Source organism: Acanthaster planci, linkage group LG03 (genome assembly GCF_054643075.1).
Source record: "Acanthaster planci isolate LZ-2023a linkage group LG03, COTS_SCS, whole genome shotgun sequence".
In the NCBI taxonomy this organism is placed as follows: Eukaryota; Metazoa; Echinodermata; class Asteroidea; order Valvatida; family Acanthasteridae; genus Acanthaster; species Acanthaster planci.
Window position 1 is genome coordinate 2,758,370 of NC_141779.1, and position 15,552 is coordinate 2,773,921.

The 15,552-nt window shown below is 39.3% G+C and overlaps 1 protein-coding gene across 3 annotated transcripts in view; it reads right to left on the minus strand.

Annotated features, from left to right (window-relative positions):
* The window catches only part of LOC110985333 (protein Obscurin-like), a 56,166-nt gene extending 49,271 nt beyond the window's left edge, over nucleotides 1-6,895 (minus strand). For 2 of the 3 annotated variants that reach the window (XM_022246297.2, XM_087134530.1), the window contains exons 1-2: nucleotides 6,788-6,895; nucleotides 5,807-6,032 (exon numbers count right to left, since the gene is read on the minus strand). In XM_022246297.2, coding sequence (XP_022101989.2) covers nucleotides 5,807-6,032; nucleotides 6,788-6,830 — 269 coding nt within the window. In that variant the 5' untranslated portion in view covers nucleotides 6,831-6,895. The remainder of the gene's footprint in view (nucleotides 1-5,806; nucleotides 6,033-6,787) is intronic. The other variant, XM_087134531.1, reaches the window with a different exon arrangement.
* Nucleotides 6,896-15,552: the final 8,657 nt, after the last annotated feature.

The window sequence follows — 15,552 nt, forward strand, 5'->3', positions numbered from 1 at the left end:
CAAAGACTATCGACTAATTCAGTCTGCCTACATTTCCGGAGGGTGTGCTGTCTTTTTGAAATCATTTGTACAGTCATCACATGGTCATTTAATTAAAATTCCTTCCCAACTTCTCTGATACAAAAAGGAACAGTCTGGACAAACAGAAAGTAATCACTTAAAATCACTTCAAGCAATGACAAAAAGAAAGATCACTCATCACTTCCAACATGGTTTGTCCACTGCCTCCTTCAGGGAAATAAAATTGTCAGGTGAAGACTACATGTATGTCCTTTAAGAAAAATCTGCCGTTGAGTACCCTTAAACTCAAAGCAGATAACACCACCAGGGTCATGTCTAGGTCAGACTTGGACATCCTCCCTGGTAATGGTCACTCTGAATTTAAATGGTACCCATAAAGAAATGATCATGCCAAGTACTTTCACCATACAGAATACCTTACATTTTCGGGTTGATGTTCATTAGGCAGAATTTTGGTGTTGGGTATTGCTTTGGGAATTGTACCCAGTGACTGGGTAATCCAATTAGCCTTGAAGGGTGTGAAGTGAGTGGGGGGGCACATGAAGTGGCTAACAGCATGTTAACAGTGACTGACTGGGTACAGCCTAACCAGATTAGCTTTTTGATAGGTGTGAGGGGGTGGGTTGCTGGGTTTCTCCTATCAATGATGTGGCTCACAAGATCAACTAGATAGAGCCTGTTGAGATTAGTCTTGATGGTTGTACAACAGATTAGTCCTTCCTGATTACTGTACTCTTGGGGTGTCTCTGAGTGGTTCAATGTGACTGTCTAGCTTTAGCTAATCATATGGGTCTTGAAGGAGATAGAGAGATGGCAGAAGGGGGAGTACCTTTCAGAAGTGATTCATAAAGACTGGCTTCTTTACCAAATACATGACAATATCATCCAGGGGTGGGCTATTAATGAGGGGTAGGTTTAGAAGGGCTAATAAGCTGTCATCCAAGGTGCAGGCAAAACAGGACAAGAACCACCACACCAACAAGTTACCAAATTTGGTTTTCCTGGTGCCAAACACAAAGTCTCTCCTTCCTTCACAATTCCTTTACACCCCAAACACACTCTGAAGTTGTGTTTTGTTGCTTCCACAAGCTACAAATTCAATTAAAGTAAAAAGACCATGTGAAAAGTCCGGTCCTCTGTCCAGAAATTGAAAAGATGATATTCACTCATCATCACCCATTGTAAGTGGAATGTCGTAACTGACCCTGTGACCATTCATCAGTTGGTGTCTGAAAGGGCACTTTCAAGAGCAACAAATTTTATGGAGGTCAAGTGGATACAAATTGATGACTTATCTGGGAGAGTAACAGGCAGATGGGAAATCCTGCCAAGGCTAAGTGTGTAAACAAACTCATTCCTACTGTTGCTTCGGCCATTCATCACTATGGGAAGATTTGATACAAAAACTAAGAAATTGAATTTAAGCGGCCTGTGGCCAATATAAAAAATATGTTAACAGACCATTCCTCCATTCTCTAATAACATTCTCCTACAAACCTGTATATTGAACAGGGGCTAATGTGGGGGGCGGGGGCAGGGGGTGCACACATTTTGTCAAGGGAGCACTACAAGAAAATAAGCTGCAGCTACATTTCAACAGAGATTTTTGACAGATTTTAAATGCAGGGGACCACTGGGGAAGCACGGGCATCTGGGGAGGGTGCGTCCCCCCAGATATGCCACTGATTTCACTGAGCATTTCAGTCTCTTTCAAAGTTTGATAGATGTAATCCTGTACATTTCAGAAGCCTTAGGTGTACCAATTACCCATTGAAACTATTCTTTTAGTTTGTCTTGATTAAAATAAAAATTATTCTGATCTCAGCGCGAGTCTGTCAAATGCTCCAATCTCCATCTTGATGCTACAAGGGATGACAGACTGGGAGAGTTTAATATCTCTAGATGGAGTTGAATACATCTGCAACATTTCACTAACGGCAACTGCATCTATTGCCCGCTAGAAATTTACATTATTAGCTGACAGGTTCCAGTAGGACCTTCACTTGATCCTTGCTGCATACTTTGGCCATTTTAAGGTAGGGACAAACAGTTTCTAATTGAACAGAATTCGGAAGACAGCCATAGACTTGTTGAGGATTTTGCCCCTGTAATTTACTGGATAAAAATCAATGAACTGGTACCGAATGCGATAACGGAAGGCCTCCAAAGACATGCCCAAATTAATATCACACTGTTGAAAGCACCAGGACATCCAAGGGCACTTTTTTGGAGAGATGACCTGGAAGAATTCTCCAGACCAGATGGCCCGGCTAGGAATTCCAAGATTAAAAAAGATCAACTGCATGTATATGTACATGTATATACATGCTGATGGATGGAATTCAAGGTGTTGAAATGTATTATGGTTTTTAAAGTACAAACGTTTTTGTCTAAAACAGGTATGAATTATGGAGTTGAAGGCATATATGATAAATGTTGTGCTTTGTAGTTTGAATTCCTGAAATAAGGTCCTTGGTCAAAATACAAATCTCTTGATTAAAACTTAATCCAATGAGCAGTTTAACACTGATAATCTACAATTTATGTCACTGAAAATGGAAATTATGCCCAGCAAAGTAGAGTCTTTTTGCAGCGGTAAAATGTAATACGAGCTTGATCAGAACAGATGGGAAATCTCAAGACTTTAAATATTTGGGAAATGTAATGGGAACTTGAAGAGGGGATTTAGATAGGATGTCTTCAAAGACCTTAATTCCTTAAAACTGGTCTGCCAAGACGTCAATCATTCCCAATCAAATTCTCATGTCAATCTGCACTCAACGGCTGAGCTCCAACCTACATTTCTGATCTACTTCAAATTCACACTCCTACAAGACATCTAGGATCCAGCAACATGCTACTTCACAAGGAACCCAAGTCTTGGCATCCCTGGGTGACAGGTCCTTTTCTGTGGCAGCTCCACACACCTGGAACTCTCTACCACTTCACCTTAGATCTTGTCCTTGTACCACTAAATTGGAATCACTACTCAAAACCCTTCTAACGACACAAAGTCTCAAGGACTTAGTTTGATTGTTTGTATTACTTTCCATGATTTGTTTATCTTAAGGTTTGCTGTGCCTTGAACACCCAATAGGGCGGATATGTGCGCATTTACAAGTTATTATTACTATTATCAAAAGGCATTTCAACTGAGAATGGATTAATTGGATCCTGAAAATCTGACACTGAAATATGATTAACACAGATCTTTCTACCATCGGTGCCATTTTACGGTAGCGAAAAACTTACAGGAGCAGAGATGTACGTGTTGGTACTGCATCCTGCTCTTCACAAATTTCGAAAAACGATACTACTGCAAAGCACTTCGCCTCGTGTGGAAAAATACCAGTCACATTACTTACCCTGCGGGATACCCACTTGAAGATGTACAGCATGAAAGAGGGAGCTGGTATTTAATTAAAGCTGGATACAGTAACTGTTCTGTGGCCGATGGGCGTAATGTCGGCTCATTATATCCGATACCAATCCCACAAACACATTCCAATATGGGTCACTCTGCTCGTTAATCCCAAAAGAACTACGTCAAAGATAGCCTTCATGATTCTATGATTCCTGGGAGAATTACTTGGCCATTTACTCAGAAATGTCATGTGAATGATCAAACAACACTTGTCTTCATTTATAAAATCTAGATCTTCGACATAACAAGAATATACATACGTTTACAAATAGAGGACACTGCCATAAATATTATCATCCATTTAAAAATTTGTTTTCTGAGAAAGTAAAGACAATAAATTTGTCACTGTCAGTAAATTGTACTTTCAGGTCACAAGGGCTTTTATATACTGTACTGGTAGTTGATTGGCTAGCTTTTAATATTTTGATTGTAAACACTAGCGATGTGCAGTTTTTCAGAGAAAAATGCTCAAATTCTCAGAATGAAAAAAAATTCCTTTGAAATATCCTTTCATCAGTCAAAATATTTGATACACAAATGCAGGGCTACTATTGTAACTAACAAACCATTTCAGACATTTTGACATAAACCATTCGTATCCAGTACAAAGCTGTGATGTACCGCATAGATTCCAAGACCTGTATTATTTACAGCTTTCTTCGACCTCTCCGCTGACACACCATTCTCCCAGTATTCTCTGACCTGTTTGCCTCCTCTAATTGGCAACTCTAGAGCTCCAATTAATATGGATGCCAAGTCCAACAACTTAGGAGATAATTTATTCAACAATTGCCAGACCTACATGTACACTGTAGATTGGAATCGCAATCCCCAGGGTATGTGAGTGATGTACAATGAAATAAAATATTGACAGAAATTGGACTTAAGTCTTGAAGAACGACCCGACAACAAGTAAAACCCACACATTTACCAAGCAGGTATGGAAGTTTATTTTCAGCTCTATTTATAATAATTTTTCTTTCAACTGAACATCTACATGTACAAACATGTAAATCCTACAATCAACCAATGTTAAGTCTTGATTTTTTGGTTTTTCATCCAGAATTCCACGAAGAAAAATTGGGATGTGTCATTAGTTTTACTGGTCATTAAAAAAAAAATCAAACTGTCCTTTCTGTTGGTGCTTTTGACTTTGCTAGAATTTCGAGAAAATGTGCAGACAACATGAAATAAACAAAAGTTGCTTTGAAAATGTCCCCTCACACTATTAAACTATTTCTTACCCTGGCCTTCACACAAGGCCTAATTTGTCATCTGATGTTCTTCAACTCAATAATACAATTTAACCTTCATCGGATATTAATGCTCATCTCAAGGAATTCACATCCTTCAGGGAATGACAAGGAACAAACATAGATGATCTTAATCGGATGATATTTGGCCTGAGGTATCTAAACTAATAAACATATGATAAGTACACCAACATGTACTTAAATACCTTTGGAGTGAACAGGAAACAGGAAGTTGTTTGTATGGCAAAGTAATTGAAACTGAAAATGAAAACAAATAACCAGAATGATATAACGATGGGAAGTGAGGTTATCTTGAATTAAGAAGTGTCATTCAAGAAAAAAGAAATGCTAAGCGTTAAATGAATGTCAGGAAATGCTAAAACGTGAAGGAATACCGGTATGTTTTACTGATTACTGGCACAGAGCCACAACAAATTCTGAATGGAGGAGTACATTTTTCGCGGTGACCATTGGTATTCAACTTATTTTGATGGTTCCTCCATCACTCATGCATTGGAAAGGTAAGGTAACTTCTCGCTCTGGGAATAACAATCAAACTTTAATCAAATTACAGTTAACAAATCATTTATTTTTGTGCATGCATGTATTCTGAATAAAGTCAATTTTTAAATGAGAACCATTTCATATCAGTAGTGTTATGCAAATTGCAGTCTCTTCATCCATTGTGAAATAAACATAAAGAACATATTAAATAACTCAATATTATGATTGGCCAATTACTCCCCCTCTGACTCATGTTATAAGGTTACAACTGCATGGCTTATCTCATTCCTGAAGATGTTCTGAATAAAGAACGAAATATTGAATCAAACATGGCTTTCATTAGTCTTTATGGAGTCTGCATAATACTGAGTTATCTGAATATTATCAGTGGATCACCTACTGATATTAAATAACTCAGGCATAATTCATGAATATTTTTTTAATGAGAAAAATGAAGCCAAAACAATCAAGCTATATCTCTTGAGCATTAAAAAATTAAAATTTTCTCCTAACTTCTTTAGTTACAAACAGAATGACATCAGACGAAGTTATGATTTTGGATGATACACATTAACCAAAAAAGCAAAAAAAGATAATGACTTACCTGTCTCTGCTCACAGCGATGGTGAAGTCTTCGTGTTTCCCAATGGCCAACTTATTCCTGAACCAATTCACATCCGGTTTGGGGTGGCCAGCGATTGTACAGACAAAGATGACCGATTCCCCCTCCCTGGTTGTTTGATCCACCAATCCCTGGGTGAACTCTGGCGCCTCTTCACCTTCAGATGCTGTGTCAAAGCCATTGCTGTCAAGATCACTATCGCTGGACTCTTGGGAGTGATCAAATTGGCCAAATTCCAACATAAGAGGGCAGTATTCATCAAATCTTTACTCAGTGAGCTGGTACTATGGAAACATGGTTCAATGTACAACTCCAAGTGAGTACCCTTTCTGAATATATTTTGACATCATGTAAACAGCTGACGTACATGTACATTACACTTCTAATTAGTGTGTTCTAGCCATAATTTACAATACATGTATATACAGTGTATGTCATTTTGGTACATGCATTTAACTTGATTTAGTGGTGGGTAGCTGTATCAGTCAGGTAGAATACAAATATAAAGAATCAGTAGCACTTTGATGACTAACTATTAAAGTAAAACAGAGTTTTACTTTAATAGTTAGTCATTAAAGTGCTACTGACTCTTTATACTTGACTTAGCAAAAGATTTTATGAATAAATCACATGAATAAAGATGAGAAAGACTTACAACTACATATGTATGTGACCTTTGTAAACACCCCTCCCAGCATCAAGCTCACGATGTCTCGTAAGTCCCTATTAACCCTTACATCCCTCAGTCCTCTGACTGATGACGGAGTGAGGATAGTTGAGGTTGAGGTTTGTGGCATTGGGACAATCTTTATTGAGTGACCTCAGCCATCTGTCATTTGACTTTGGTTCTGCTGAAACACCTCTCAACCCCCTCCCCCCAGGTAAAAACTAATTTTCATCAAAACCAGAGACTAAATATGAAAAAGTGAATCCATGTTGCAACAGAAGCACTGTCCATCTCACCTTCTATAGTCTCCAGCAAATGACCAGCAGAAAAGAATGACATGATGTTGAATCATCCAATCTCTGTCGGAACCGTGGGAAACCAGATGGACGTGAACATACCATATGGCATTATCTACAATAAAGAGAGTAACTGACATTAATACAACTTCTCAAATTGGAACATTTCCTGTCAGTCTCACAGTGGCGTAACTACAGGAGGGGGGGCATGTTCGGATGCTATAACCCCCTCCCCCAGTGCCCCCCATTTGAAATCTTTGAACAGTGTCCTTTGTAATGTAGCTGCAGCTTATTTTCTGGTGGTGCCCCCTTGAAAAAATATGTGCACCCCCAGTTGCCCCCTCCTACGCCAGAAATTTAGCACCAGTTACCCTGTACATGTATGCCACTGCATTCTCAATGAACAAAGTGAAAGACAAGTAGGCCTACAGCAATTGTATCATGCCAATTTTTGATCTGTTAATTTAACATTTCATTCACTGATAGAATGGATATTGGCAACCAGCAATATCTACATGTATGTCAGGAACGACTGTATTTGGCACCTGTCAATATCTGCGCTATCCAAGAGTAAAATTCCTCACAGCTGGAATGGACAGTAAATGTGAGACATCAGTTCTAAATGTACTTTATTCGGCCTGACGGGCTTTATGGTTACATGAGGAGTACACAATTCTGTCTGAGCTCTTTTCACTTTCTGGTTGAGTTTCAGATGAAACATTGCAACGGTGAACCGTGAAAGAGAAAGAAAAACGATGTTTTTTCAGTTGAGGTGGTGTACCGCTCCAGTTGTTATCATGCGTGCATGTGCAGCATTTTTTAAGTGCGGGATGTACGCACTCCCTATTAGGATTAGGCGGACTTTTTAGAGACAATCCTGGACAAATCTCGTTGGAACATGCCTCCCCCTCGCCCCCTGTCGATGTTGTTTTCATTGGGTAAGCTGGGCTTAATCTTGGTCAAATAAATGACCGCAACATTGAATAGGGGAGAGGGGGATATTTTCACTGCGCTTCTCACAAGGTGTTCCAACTATTTGGTCCAGGATTGCATTTGAAGCAAGATATGGGACGGAGAGAACCCCCCCACCACCTTTGTGTTGGTCATTGTTTGATCAGAATCTCAGGAATTCTTTACAGACTTCTAGGGGGGATGTGTTAGGTAACAATAGTCTAGAGTGTGTACAGGGATTGGACAGATAAGGGGGGTACCCCTCTGCCCCATATCTTGCCTGGTATACAGGATTGCAGATAACTAAAGGCAGGATTCTGACCAATCCCAAAGGGATCACAAATCATGGGTACTTTAACAGAGTTACCACTCATATTCACTCGATTCCTGTGAGTCCATCTATGGAACCCCCCACATTGAATATTTTGGTTCCTTCAGCCAAGTTTTCTTTTTCCTCCATTTTTGCCCTCACTACCTGGTACCTCTGTAGGTCACATACTGACCATTGGAGACTCCATGGTCTGTAGGGCAGCAGGCCAGCTTAATTTGGACATCACTGTTAGTTGGTGAGGCAAACGCAGTGCCCGTTTGGGGATGTGTGCAACATATTATCAACAAGGCGCACTACTGCCCCCCCCCCATTTTACTCATTCGTGTTGGTATTAATGATATGATTCATATGGACGAGTTTTGTATGTGTCAACAAATACTTCAATACAGTGCAATTCCAGCAAACTATGTTGATGTGGTCAGCTATTCTCCTCGGGTGTTTTACTTTAGGGCACGCTCACAGTCCTCACTTGAACCTAAGTGCAAAGCACTCAATCTTTGGGCCAAGACTAGCAATATGGAAAGCTAGGAGTGCACCATCTGCCTCATCCACAGTTTACATGGCCTGAGATGTCTTTGTATCGCTATGCCGGGGTCCACCTCTCCTCCATGGGAATAATATTTTCTGCCAGAACTTGCGCCAGGGAAATGAAGCGACGTTGGGTAGTCAATGAACAATCCTCCCCTTGGGATTTTCTCCTGGGATACTTTTGTAGGGTGCGTGTGGGATGAATGAAATGTTGATACTATAGGCTATGTTTCCTCCCTGTGGGTCGCTTCTGCATTTAGCATACATGTATGCTTGATGGGATACACACACATAATGCTCTGTGTTTTTAACTAGACATTGTTAAACTGTGGTTTTGCAAAGTTAGCACCTTGAAGTTCCCCTCAGGCTATTCAAGTTCTGACTTTATGTTCTAACTGTAAGCCATAAAGCATGCTGTTACAATAATCAAGCCTACTTGAAATAAATGAGTCCAGGCTTTTTTTAAAAGAGGAAGAACAACAACTGATTTTAATCCTCCTGGAAAATACGCGGTACTTAACAAAATGTTGACCAGCCTTGTAATGAATGGCAAAAGAGAATTCAATCGTTAAGTAGGAATTGGATCCAGTAAGCACGTTTTCCTGCTGGAACCAGTCACAAGTTTACGAACACAACTTTGGAGAAATTGGCTAAAATCGGTCAAAATGGATGAATCTCGGTTCAGAGGAAATGGGCATGTCATGTGTAGGCAAGCAATCCATACAATGCAGTTTTAACCTACCGTACTGAAAATTTTCTGGACAAAAAAAATTCACTCATACAGTTAGCAAGCTGTAAATCATCAGTACGTGAAGGTAAAACTGAAACCTGTTTAGGAAAAGAGAACTATTGGCCTTAAAAAACCTCCTTGGATCAGAACTATTATCTTCTATAAAATCAGTATAATATTCCTGACGAGCAATATTCATTAAAAATGTGACATTATTTTTCTTGCATTTGAACAAGTCTAAATCTTGCTGTGACCTAGTCAAACACCACTGACTTTCAAGTGTTCTTCTCTCTCACTTGGCCATTTTGATGTCATTATTAAACCAAGGTACTCATGGTCGAACCAGAAGGGTTTTAGTCCTAATTGGTGCATGGTGGTCAATAACAGTACACAAGATATCATTCTACAACTGAACTAGGCCATCAAGATCCTCTGGATTAACATGAGCTGAATCATCATTACATAATTCTGAACTGAAAAGGTCATCCCTAAACTTAAGGAAGCAAATCAATAACCTCAACTTTGCTACACTCCTTTCACACGCATGGCTTATATTAAAATGAATATTACACAAAACTGACGAATGATCAGAATATACATGCAACTGGTCAAAGATTTAAATGCCCTGGATAATGGACTCTAACAGGTGATTATTAGATCCAATGTGTGCCATATACATGAGTAGGAGTCGTGACATGCTGGCTGCTGCAAGCTCATACATGTACATTCAAGCATTTCAATGAAGTGCACAGAATCAAGGTTTTGGATTATATCAACATCAATGTTAAAATCTCCAGTAATCACAAGTGGTTCCACAAGATGGCAGTCATGCATAAATTCTACACAGGCTTTACATGGTGGTCATCTTGCAGGGCAGTTCTTTTGTTCCACAGGAAACCTCCTTTGTGCATACCAAGTGAAATAAAAGCTTTGGCCTGCAAGATGGCAGCCATGCAAACCCTAAGCGCTAGAAGTAAGCTAATCTAAGTACATGGATGATGAATTTGCATGGAGTAGTGGTAATAACATTTTAAGAACAGAATGCATTATGATGAGCTGGCATTTGGTTGTCATGATACGAGCAATTTCTTACAGTGACTTTGATTGACCTACATGTACAAATGAACTTCCAAAATGAGGCAACTTAACAATAACAGGAAAAAGAATGAAGTACATTGACTTTCCTTTATGTGGTTCCATTTGCTTTGAATGACACAGATTATGTAATGTAAATTTTTGAAAATTTAACCCAAACTGTGATCAAACCTAACAACTCCTGCTTGTTGCTTTTTGAATAATAAACATTTTGCCAGAAATACATAATCGAGAAGATCTCAGAAGTAGTCACACTGAAAGTTAAGAAAATGGGTTCCAAAAACCGAAAACATCAATTGAAAGTACTGCCATGGAGATTTTTATGGACTCGTGTTTCCATTGGGCAAGGACCCGTGATTTGAGAGTGTTCCTTTAACATCTCTGCCCTCAGCCAAGACTGGCACATTAGCATCACAGTGTAGCCAACACTTGATACCAAAACCAAATACTGGTAGCAGGAGATCATTCATCTTACTAAACAATGCCAACAATTTACACGGTCCATTAGAATACAGCACTTGGTATAAAAAGAATTCTGGACACTTCCTGTTTTAAACCACAAGAATGCCATTTGAAGTGACAGGATTTAAAGTTATGACAAAAAAGGATTTCTTCTCATGGAAAAACATTGTTTCATTCCTTACTACTCATATAGGCTACGGTATGTCTGAATATCCCAGTATTGTCATAAAAATGGAATGCACAGCCAAGCCATTGATACTTCAGTACAAACAAGGGTTGAGATGTACATGTAGGCATAAATCTAGTCAGTCCTCTTCCTAACATTATTTTGTTATTCCATGCACAGGGATTTATAGTTCAAACTGGTACAGGCACCTGCAATCATCCAAAAGCATCTGGAAAACAATAATGTGGTCATGTTTACTTTTGATTACATAAAGTTAGATCTTTAATTTTACATTTCCCTGACTACTAAATTTTACAAGCATTATTACAATATCTTTCATTTTATCGAATACTTTCGGTGAAGGAATGCATCTATATAGATCTACATCCTTGCAGCAAAGGTATGCTCAGGATCGTTTTGGTAACATCAACCTTCCAAGTGATTACAAATGAAGCTTACTATTAAAAGTCAGTGATTTATTCCATCCGATTATGAGTGCGTACCATAACAAATGTGGCAATATCATTAGAAATGTAAGCTGTAGCTATGGCAACTTCCCAGTCAAAATGACATTTTCCATCAGGAGCTTATTTAAATTTTTTTACATTTTTTGGAAAAAAACTGTCAAAACCTTTGTGCCAGAGAAGCTAAAAGAATATAGAGACCACATCCAAGCACTCAACGTACCTGACGTCTCCAAAGCACCCAGAGGCCATACCAAAAATGCACCATCACAGTTGCATAAAGAATTTCAAATGCACCTAAAACAAGTAGAAACTGGCCTATCAACTGTATCTGCAGGTCTATGCTATAAAATGATCTCGAAAATATGTTGGGTTATCTAAACAGTTCAACCAGCATTTCTTGTAACGGTGCAACACTTGAGGATAATCTCATCCGGCAGTTGATTGATAGCATCTTATCCGGCTTGAATTTTCTCTAGACACATAAATTTCTCTTTTTAGAGAGTGTGTATACATAAACTGTATACATGTACAGAGCTACATGTAACATTATAACTGTTTCCTTTGGAGAGTTAGTTAATTTCACACATTTACTACCAACAACATTTAGGGAAAAAAGCACTTAAAATCATGAACACTTCATTGTACATTGGAAGAAGATTCTCTGTGAAAGAATATCGTTTTGATGCCAATGACAAAATTTGTATATACATACTTGTCAGCATTCAAATCTTTTTTCCTATCTCCCTTTGTAAGGTCAAGTTTATTTTCGACAAATTAGCATTTCAAATCATTGCCCTAAAACATACATGGAATCAGCTCCTGTCCTGGGCAAGTTAGTCCACTTTGCTAGGTCAGTTGATTAGTATCGATATTACTTATTACTATTAGTCGATTAAAAGTCAAACTGACCAATGCTGTAATGAACGAGTTGACCGTCCTGTTCTAGCTGGAATGTTAACATTTTTGACAATCTGCAGTCTTCATCAAAATGTCAGAAACAATTTCCTACCTCTTTGAGCGTTCGTATTCCTTGTAAAATGGGCCACAACTGTGACCACTTCAGCTCTTGCGGCTTCTTGTCCTAGCCTTACAGAATTAAAGTCATCCCAATGCACTGGCTTTGAGGCTATCGTTTTCAATGTGTAGGACAAAAGTTCGGGAAGAATTCCATATACGAAGTCCACTGTAATATCGCGTAATTACTACAAAAGTATCCTTACTTTGATCGCTGAATGAAGACGATTCCAATAGGCATTGAAGAGCTGAACATCATAGGACAGAAATGTGGAGTTTTGGGCACACTTTTGGAGCTACACATGGACCAGGTTTACATCGACAGGCGGCCATCTTTGCTTCTGAAGAACATGGCGAATGCGCACGACGTGTGCGCATGAACCGAATCATATCCGGAAGGGGTTGGGCTGCCACAAGCATTGAGGTAATTTTATGCATGAATCCGCAACACAAGGAGTGCAGAGGGCCGTCATCTGTCTGGATGGATCTACACAGTTCACGAGGTGCCGCGCAATGTGCCCTACTGTACATGTACAATTTTTACTTGGGGGAAAATAGTGCGTGTTTTGCGACAATTTTTAAGTTGGAGGATTTGGTTAGAAGGAAAAATGGGCCCAATTTCTTTTACAGACAGTTTGTAAGTTGGACAATTTGTTTAGAAGGAAAAAAGGGGCAAATTTCAGTCTTTTAGAGAGTGCTTGTCAGTTGGAGGAGTTTTTTTCTATATTTATACAGAGGGAAGGGGAAAAGGGAGCTGAAACCTGTCTTTAGATTATTGTGTGGCTATCTGCGCTCTAAAATGTGAGGGTAGGCTTGTACAGGAGAAGAACATCCTTAAGGATTTGATTGAAGTGGTCTACTCCTGCATGTCGGCAGCGCCACATGTATTCGGCCGGGTAGAACCCAAACTGGTCGCTTCCACTGTATGGTGTGGATAGTCACCTCTCTCACCAATTGCGCGACTCCAATTCTCGCTCATAGTGCATGTATTGCTAATGGATGAAGCAACACTCCACCTAGCCTGAGTTCTTATACAGCATTGGACTGAAATTCCTTCTTTCGTACGGCCGACTGCATTTCTACTTGTTCTTTCTCTCTTGGTTTACATAATACGACGTACGGAGATAACTCACGTCATACAGTCAATTGTGCTCAGACATGTACCTTACCTAGTTGATTTCCTTTGGCACAACCTACTTATATTAACAACGGATAGCCACATTTATTAATATTTAAATATTCTAATTTATACAAATATTCGTGAATAATTACATATTCAGTTTCATAAATATTTAATTTTTTTAAATATTCATCTTGACCTCATCTTGACCTCTCCTTAATTCAACCGTAACTTTATATGGAACATATCGACTTTCTCCGGCAACAAGCGCTCGTGTGGCGTGGTCAGTTAGACTGCTGTATTTCTATATCTAACAGTTCTCTTCATTGCAGGTTCGCTTCCCCTTTACGACACAATTTGGATTAAATGTCTTAAATGTGTATACTAACTGTAATAATCCTTGTACTAATGACAGGAAAACTGTGGAGAAATAATAGGACGGGATAGTGAAGGAAAGAGGAAACGGTAGAGGATATAGTAGGGAAAAAAAGAACGGCAAAAGGACTCACTTTTTTGCCGTTTTATTGCGTGGGGCCCCTTCTTTTTAAACCTGTCCCCCTAAGTTACTGAACCCCCTTTCACATCTCTATCCCCCAAAAATAAATGTCGCCCCTTTTTAAATCTGTCCTGGAGCAAAAATTTCTCCTAAAAAGTGAACTTCGTATATGGAATTCTTTCCAAAAGTTCATTTCCAAAGTGAGTTTAGAATCCAAACTATTTGAAACACGACAAAAAAGTACCAAACAAGCAGCTCTACGTATTGGAGATACGAAAAAAATAAAGGGCTAACCTGTGAACTGACTTCTTCGAGTTTTGTCTTCGTGAAGGAAATTCTGTCCAAGGCAACCACTTGCAACAGTACACTACATGTACAGTCTCCACTGCTGACAACGGCACGCACATGCGGTATACTATAGGGGGCCTACTTGTAGTTGCTTCAAGTTTACGACAAGTTCCTTCCAGTCCGGTGCTGAATTTCTTTTCGAACTTGTTCCAACACTCGGTTTCCTTTTCAACAATTGTGAGTTCCTCGGAGACACTAGCCTTTATATGTCCAGATACTGCTAGACTAACTATCAAATTACATCCAAAACAAAGTTTGCAGGCCAAAATTAATGAGTCACGTCACGGTTCTCATTTTGGCCTGTCATGTATGATGCATCACTGCACTCACGCGCATACAGCTGGAGTAATCACGTGCTGTGCAGCTAAAAATAGCAACAAATTGTGTTGGTAATGCACGCGCCACTAATTTATCCCCTGACGTGGAAACGGCTTAACGGCTTAGCCTAACGACACGTTGAAACAGGCAATAAACTTGAAAAATAGCAATATTTACATAATTTGTCAACAACAGCCCTCCCCCCTCAAAAAAAGAGAAAAAAATGTGCACCAAGATCAAGAAATTTTCTTTTAATTCCTGTAGTTTTTGTCTCGGCTTTCCCGCCCATCTGCCATGTTGGCAGTCGATTGATGACAGTATGTTTCCCAAGAACAGATGACCAATTAAACCAATATTTTTTCAGGAAACAGTTCTTGTTTCTCCTGTCATATCGGTGTGTTTGCAGAGATGTGGCCTTACCGATGATGTCCAACCGTGAAGCTAATGGAAAGATGACAAAAACAACTGAGTGAAGCCATATTCAGAGTAAAACCTATTGTGATTGCACAATTCTGAGAATTGTGGAGTTACTCACTCCATCAATAGTTTTCAATTAGTAGCAATGCAAGGATGGTGTTATTCTTTGAGGTCTCTTCAATGAAGTTAAAAGTTGATTTATCACCCCCATGGGGTAAGCCTCGCCCTCGTTATGTCTGTTGGTTTGTTGGCTGTTTTTCCCCCCGACACATGACTGAGAGGGGGGTCCTTGGAAAAGCCACACAACTTACAATGTATGAAA